The sequence below is a fragment of the Eschrichtius robustus genome, chromosome 5 (assembly GCF_028021215.1).
Source record: "Eschrichtius robustus isolate mEscRob2 chromosome 5, mEscRob2.pri, whole genome shotgun sequence".
Taxonomy (NCBI): Eukaryota; Metazoa; Chordata; class Mammalia; order Artiodactyla; family Eschrichtiidae; genus Eschrichtius; species Eschrichtius robustus.
The window spans coordinates 140,893,914-140,901,898 of NC_090828.1; the positions used below are offsets into that span (position 1 = coordinate 140,893,914).

Sequence of the window (7,985 nt, forward strand, 5' to 3'; positions counted from 1 at the left end):
GGTCATGATCAAAACAGTATCGTCTAATTTACATGTTCCATAAAGAAAAACGGGAGCTCTGACTTCACCTAAGTACCTAAACTGAATAAATCTTTAAAAATTAATTACATGAAAAACTGTATTAGAAGTTGCATTAGGCGGCCTGGTGTGCTCTATGCCAAGAACTGTTCTAGGTTCTGGGATAAGAAATGAACAAAACAGACGAAGATCCCTACCCTAGTGGGACCTGTATTCTGCATGAAGGTGGGGGAGGAGACGACAAACAGTAACAACAGGTAAGTTATCCAATGTGTCATGCTACGCGTTTTGGAAAAAGAAAAAGAGCAGGGTAAAAGAGATCTGGAGTGGCCCGAGCAGGGAGGGAGAGTCAGCGAGAATACAGTTTTAAATAGGGTATGACCATTATTTTGCTCTAAAACTTTACTCACCCATCCATTCAAAAAATTGATGGGCAGTGGCCCGCGCTAAGCGCAGTGGGCGGGGCAGGGAACTGGACAGACAGAACCCTTCCCTAGGGGCGCACTTCTAAGACGGGAGGACGACCCCCAGCAACCCACAACCCACTGTTTGAGCTTGCGTGTGTCACCGCGTCGCGGACCCAGAAGGCGCGAGGTCACCAAGCAGCTGGAGCTGCAAGGCGAGCTGGGGCTCTGCCGGTCGCGCCACGCGCCCCACACCTCTCCAGTCCCCTTCCCGTCCCCGGCTCCGGTGCCGCACCCGCACCTGAAGTTGGACCAAGCGAAGTGCAAGGCGAGCTGGAAGTTGGGGTCCGCCTCGTCATGGACGCCCGCCACAAGGCGGACGAGCTCGCGCACGTCGCGTTCTTGCCTTCGGTCCAGCCGGCTCCAAGACGGCGCCGGAGACGCCATACCTCCAACACTCCCGCAGCCCTTCGCGAGGTCGCGCTCCCTCTCGCGAGTGTTCGAGCTACCGCCTAGTTGAGCGAGGCTGTGGCTTCTCTCGCGAGAGTTCGCGCTGCAGTCGCGTTAAGCCTGGGCTCTGATTTTTGTTGGTGGTTTGGGTGTGTGTGTTCTCCAGTCTCACCTGGTTAAGTTTAGGAACGTCTTAAAAGGGGTAGCCGTTATTATTAGTTTTATTAATAATAGTCTCTGGCTAACCTTGGTTGATGGTTTAACTCCTAATATTTTGAGAGCAGCCACTTCTCATTCGGTGTATCTGTTTGCACCTGCACTTTCAGGTACCATAATCCGTTAGTTGCCCATTCTTCTCTAAGCTTCAGTTTCTCCTAGAGGTGATCTCCAGTGATCTTTTGGTTCCCCTCTGCTTACAAGGGCCATAGTACATGGCCCACGCTCCGGCAGGTGTAAGGAAAGTGCGTTGTCCCACACACAGGCTGAGCGCTACACCTTCCCCTCTTGCCAGTGACTCCCAGTGGCCCAAGGAGAACTTGGTAAACCCCCTTGGCCAGAGGTAGAGTAATGTCTTTGCTGTTGTTCGTAATTAAAACTGTACTTTAAAACTGTTTCCGTTAAGTATCCCTCGCAACCATTCCAAGACTTGTTACATAGAACTATTAAATTTTTTTTTCTTTTAGGGATCTACTAGGTTTTCACGTGGTTTATTACATTGCATTACCGTAGTAAAAGATAGCTGATACACCACTGTCTCAGTCTGTTTGGGCTGCTGTAACAAAGTACCACATACTGGGTGGCTTATAAACAACAGAAACTTATTTCTCATAGTTCTGGAGGCTGGATTTTGAGATCAGGGTGCCAGCATGATTGGTTGAGGGCCCGCTTGCTGGAAGCAGACTTCTGGTTGTGTCCTCACATGGTGAAAGGGGTAAGGGAGCTCACTGGGGCCTCTTTTATAAGGGCACTCATTCCATTCTTGAGGGCTCCACCCTCCTTTTCTAATCACCTCCCAAATACCAGCATATTGGGCATTAGGATTTCAAATTATCAATTTTGAGGGGACACAAACAGCTACCTAAAACATAGGCTGCACACAACTGTACAAATCCCACAAGAAGGGGAAAATCATAGCAGTAGAAATGATTCTGCGAAATGGAATTTATACTCTCTCCCTAGGCAGTCTTTTCTACTCCAGTCTCAACTGTCATCTGTGTGTTTATAACTCTCAAATTTGTGTATGCAGCTCACATTTTCCTTAGCACTCCAGATCTATAATTGCTTATTGTACATCTCCAAAATCAAAGTATACATACACACTTACATGTGTCTTTCCTGCCTCGCCATCTAGCTGGCTGGTCTTGACCTCTGGAGGGATACTTAGAAAACTTTCCACAGGGCGCTCCCAATGACTTGGACCCAGTAGGGACTGAGCTACTCTCCCAGGCCTCCCTGGCTGGCCTGGGCCAATGTTCCCATTCTGGAAGGGGAAATGGAAATTTTTTCTAGAGATGCCTCTGATGACTGAGCCCCATTCAAAATACAATTGGGCCCCAGATACCCTCTGTGGGCCTCAAAGGCTGGTCACCCACTCTGCAGGGGATGTGGGAACATTTTTGGAAAGAACATACAAAGACAGGATAGCAAACAGGCTGCGTGCACTGCCATGTGTCCCTTGCTGGCCTAGGCCAGTGCAGCCCTCCAGAATGGCCCCTGGATGAATCTTCTGGAAGTGCATGCAAAGAACAGGCCCCAGGCACCACTGCAACCTGGCGAAGGGTGCCATCCCCATCCTCCTGTCCAGCCTGTCCCAATGTCCCCTTTGGAGGGACTTAGAGATACTTAAGGGGTGTTTCTGTCGAATGTGCCATATATGGGACTGTGCCAGTCTAGGGATGCCTACCACAGATCTACATGCCCAGCCAAGTTGGGCTGGCTTTTAGAGGGAACTTACAAAAGTTTGGGGGAGGTGCAATGCCCTTCCCTTCATCCATGGCCAACCTGAGGTGTTGCCCACTTTGGAGGGGAAATTGGAAATGTTTGGGGAAGATATAGCCAGTGACCAGGACTGATGCAGGATTGTGGTCAGAGTGCCCTCCCCAGGCCTATCTGTACTAATGGGGCTGGTCCTGGCCTTGGAAGGGGAATTAGAAACTTTGGCGGTAGGGATCCCAATACCAGGACCTATCCAGGCTCCTTCTCCAGGCCTCCCTGGCCTGCCCAGGCCTTTCCACACCAGAGAGAGGCTTAGAAATGTTTTGAGGTGCCTCCAAGGAGGCACCAGGCAGGAGCACAGCCAGGGCCAAGGTGCCTCTGCAGCCTCCAGGCTTGTCTTGGTGATGACCCCCTCAAGAGGGAGACATCAATATCTTCAGAATGTGCACCCACCTTTTAGTCTCCAAGTGGGACCATGGCCAGAACTGGGGTGCCCCCTGGGGCCTCCCTGTTGACCTGGGCTGGTACCTGACTCTGAATGAAAAGGGTGCCTCCCCAAAACATTTCTCAATCCCCCTCCAGTGGCTGAGATGTGAACGGCCTGCCAGGGAGGCCTGGAGAGGGCTCTGGGCTCTGCCACAGTCCCACAAAGGCCCGGCTTTCAGCAGCACCCATCTGAGTGTTCCTAGTCCCACTCTGGCTGAGACTGGCCCAAGCCAGATGGGAAGCAGGGGAGGGCAGCGTGGACACAGCTATGGTCCTGCATGGGCCCAAGTCATTAGTGTGCCTCCAAAAACATTTCCAAGTTCCCCTCAAAGGGTGGGTGTGTGCCACCATGAGCCTGCCAGGGAGGTCTGAGAGGGCACTAAGGGTCAGGCCCTGGTCCTGTGTGGGTCTGGTCATTGGATGGCCTCTAGATGTTCACCTCTGAAGGATGTGGGCACTGGCCCAGGTCAGCAAGGGCTGCCCAGGGAGAGTAATGTGTGAGGTCCGGGTTTTGATGTGCCCCCAGAAAATTTTATGTCCCACTTTGGTGGTGAACACCAGCCTGTGACCGACATGGAGGCTCCAAGAGGGAGTCTTCATCTCAGCTGTTGTTTCTGTATCCCCCTTACAAATGGGGATTGGTCTGAGCTGGCCAGAGAGGCCCCTGGAAGGGTGCCTCATGGGGCCCAGTCATAGAAGGCACTCCTAAAACATTCCTAAGACCCATTCCAATGATGGGGAGCCAGTGAGAATCAAGAAGGGTGTGCCCAGGCCTGGTGGTATCCCGTGTGGGCCTGGTCATTTCGTGCAGCCCCCCAAATGTTTTCATGTCCCAACCAGAGAAGGGGGCACTGCAGGCAGGTCAGATGCACCCTGAGATCCCACCCAGACTCCTTGAGGTCCTCTGTAGGGCAGGTCACTGGAGGCAGCACCCAACCACTTTCCTAAGCTCTCATCAGTGGTGGAGACTGGCCTGGGATGGCCAGGGAGCCCCACGGAGTGTCCTGACCATGGTTAGGCATGGGCCCTGGTCAACTGTGGAAAATGTCTCCAAGTCTTCTCTGTACGTAGCACTGGGTAGGGATGCCATGGAGTGGTGCTGGGGCCTAGGCACAGTCCTGCATGGGGCCTGGTTACCAGATGTGTCTGTTGAAATTTTTCCTAAGTCCCTTTTGGAGGCAGAGACTGATCTGGGATGTACAGGGAGGCGCAGTGATAGCACTGTCCTGGCCACAGTCCTAGGTTTGGCTCAGTGGACAGATGTGCCTCCAGAGACACACGGAGATGTGTGTGAGTGGCCTGCCAGAGATGCCTGTGGAGGGGCAGATGGTCCAGCCACAGTCCTGCATGGGGCCCTGTCATCATACGCCCCTTTAGAAAATGTTTCCATGTCCACTTCTGGACCCAGGGAGGCTTGGAGAGGGTGTCTGGGACCGGCTTCCCACTCCCAGCATTGGGAGCACCTCACACAATGTTTTGTACAGTCCTGGAATGATCCAGCCAGAGAGGGGCGACTGTGGAAGCTGTCCATGCACACCCACACCGCTGCATGGGGGCCACCCCCTGAGGCCCAGAGAGTGAGAATTGGAAGAACTCATGGCAGGGGCTTCCCTGGCGGCGCAGTGGTTGAGAATCTGCCTGCCAGTGCAGGGTACACGGGTTCGAGCCCTGGTCTGGGAAGATCCCACATGCTGCGGAGCAACTGGGCCCGTGAGCCACAACTACTGAGCCTGCGCGTCTGGAGACTGTGCTCCGCAACAAGAGAGGCCGTGATAGTGAGAGGCCCGCGCACCGCGATGAAGAGTGGCCCCCGCTCGCCGCAACTAGAGAAAGCCTTCGCACAGAAACGAAGACCCAACACAGCCAGAAATAAATAAATAAATAAATTAAAACAAACAAACAAAACAAACAACCAAAACACCACGCCTTGTGCTTAAAAAAAAAAAAAGAACTCATGGCACAGAACAACTCCATCCAAACCCTTCCGCTAAAAGACTTGACCAAACTGTGGCTTGTCTTTTGGCAGCATGTGTCTCTAGGATGACCCCAGGTCCCACCACCTCCCCCCACCCCAAACAAAATACCTGCTTGGGAACGCCCAGTGCTGACATGAAGCGTACTATTTGTTTCAGCCGACACCTGACAATTGGCCCCTGCCCTGCCTTTCTTAGAGGACTTACTGAAAGGGGTCTGTGATTGTATGTATCTCTTGCAACTCAGAAGCATCTCTCTCAAGGACCTGAGAGCCGTCCCGTGGAAATGTAATCACTAAGGATAAGGCCTCTGTCTCCCAGTTTCTGTCCTAACTTCCATAACTGCCAGTGAACAAACAGATGAACAGATCGCATCTGCACTGAGCAACCCTGTGTACTTCTTCAGCTCTCTGACTGTGCCCAGCCGCCACACGCCCCTCCATCATTCTCCCCTAAAATGCCCAAATCAGCTCTGCACTCTGGAACAGAGATCAGCTCTATCCCCTACTGCCAGAAGTTACTGAGTAAAACCTGTTTTCTGGCTTTAACTCACGTCTCACTGTGTTTATCTTTGGCAGGGGGCACCCGGGCCTCGCTGACTCTGCTTGGTCAGTGTGCCTCCCAATGTCTTCTGTCCCCTCTGGCGGTGGGGACATCCCAGGATGGACAGGCAGGCCCTGGGGCACCAAGGCTCGTCACAGTCCACGCTGGTGGGCAGCAAGGGAGGGGCTGGGCACGGTTCCGCCTGGGCCCTGGTGAGCGTATGAATCTCCCTACCATTTCCAGGCCACCCCCTGGAGTGGGGACAGCGGTCTGGGTTGGCCAGGGGGCCTAGAGGTTGCACACCTGGTCATGCCTCAGTCCTGTGGGGTCTCAGTAATGAGCAGCCTCCACCAAAAAATGTCCAAATGTGGCGGGGGGGGAGGGCCAGGACTGTTCAGTTTGTACAGTCAGGCCAAGGAGGTGCCCCCGTCCCACCACAACCCTTCACGGGGTGCAGGCGGTTGCACACCATGAAGATGTCTCTGTCTCCCTCTGGAGGGGGGCCAGGAAGTTCTGGGGAGGGTGCCAGGGACTCCACCAAAGTCAGCTTGTGTCAGTTATAGGCGGGTATGGGGCCCTGTTGCAGGATGCACCTCCAGAAGGTTTTCTGTGTTGCTTCAGAGGGGAGATGACGCCAGCCAAGACGGGCCGAGAAGTGTCCACGTGGCCCTTTTTATTGAACCACCTTCAGAAGATGTTTCCAACTCACCTGCGGAGGTGGACACCAGCTGGACCAGCTCTTGCTGCCCTGGGAAGGTCCCCAGGCCCTGCCGAAGTTTTTATGGGGCTGGTTGCCCTACACGCTTCCCAGAACATTTCTGAAGTATTCCTTTGGGGAAATACTGGTCCAGGCCTCTGGAGAAGGACTTTAAAACATTTTTCAACATGCTCATCTAGGACCAGGCAGGTTCTATCCTCCAGAGAGGACTTAGAAAACATTTTCAGGAGGTGCTTCCATGACTGGGCCTCATGAGAGACCTCATCCAGCTGGACCAGATTAGCCTGGGCTGACCCCACCCACCAGAGGTGGCAGAAAGGTTTTGGTGAGCGTGTGCAATGGCCAGGCCAACCTAAGGCATCTTCCTTAAGACTCTCCAGCCTGGTGGTCACTGCCTCCAGGGGCAGACTTAGTTTCTCAGGAGGTACATCCTGTGACTGCCCTGCCTCTCCCCAGCCCACACCCTCTCTCCCCCTTCTTCTGGCCCTGCCACTGGAGGGGGATGTAAGAGTGTTTTCAGGTGGCCACTACCTTGCACACCCACTGTACTCCATCCAGCTTTTGTCTGACATGCCCTCTCTGTGCTATTTACCTGGCAGCTGCTGCACAACAAGGCTGTTCTCTCCATTTCCACACTTTGCACACAGCCTGGGCCATTCAATCACAACTCCTCGTAGAGAAACAATAGTTCCTTGCTCACCCATTCTACATCATCCTAACATGAGTCCTTGCTCATCTGTGTGTGTCTGTGAGAGAGATAATCTGTGTTTAGTAGTGTTTTGCTTATTTGTGAGACACTGTTTCTTGGGGTTTGTGTGAGACAATCTGCTTAATGGTGTGAGTTTGTGAAACACTGTTTAGAGACACAAGTGTATGAAACTGTGTTTAGTGTTGTGTGTTTGTGGCAGACACTGTGTTGGGTGGGCTTTGTGTGTGAGACACTGTGAGTATATGAGGGCACGAAGTTTATTGGAGTGGGGGGGGTGTGTGAGAAAGAGAGAGACACTGTGTTGAGTGGTTTGTGTATTTGCGATCACTGTGTTTTGACCCCAGGGGGGCTCTTTTAGCTGTCTCCACCCTGCTTTGGGTGGTGAGCCGGCTGGCCATAGTTTGCTCCTTGCTCTTAATTAAGAGGGTGATTGTTTTCAAGGGTCCTTGGCCACTTCTCTGGGCGCTGGGTGGGCAAAGGGATCCCCCAACTGCTCAGCTGCACAGACCAGGAAGTTAGCTTCTTTACCTGGAGTTGCAGGGGATGAGAAACGCTGATCCTCTCAGTGAAACGCTGGTCAGTGGGGAGCTGAGGGGAGAGGACCCCTGCCTTCTTGGCCACCACCTGGAAAGGAGCTTTCAGCACACTGAGAAGGCTGGGGAGGAAGAGAGCTGGTTGTGCCTCAAACACTATAGACTGTTGCTGTTTTTATTGAGTGTTAGTTGATTTAAAAAATAAATGTTGGGAAT

The 7,985-nt window shown here is 52.9% G+C and overlaps 1 protein-coding gene across 1 annotated transcript in view; it reads right to left on the reverse strand.

Moving 5' to 3' along the window:
- The window catches only part of TUBGCP5 (tubulin gamma complex component 5), a 48,879-nt gene extending 47,989 nt beyond the window's left edge, over positions 1–890 (reverse strand). The window contains exon 1 of the mRNA XM_068545369.1: positions 724–890. Coding sequence (XP_068401470.1) covers positions 724–869 — 146 coding nt within the window. The 5' untranslated portion in view covers positions 870–890. The remainder of the gene's footprint in view (positions 1–723) is intronic.
- Positions 891–7,985: the final 7,095 nt, after the last annotated feature.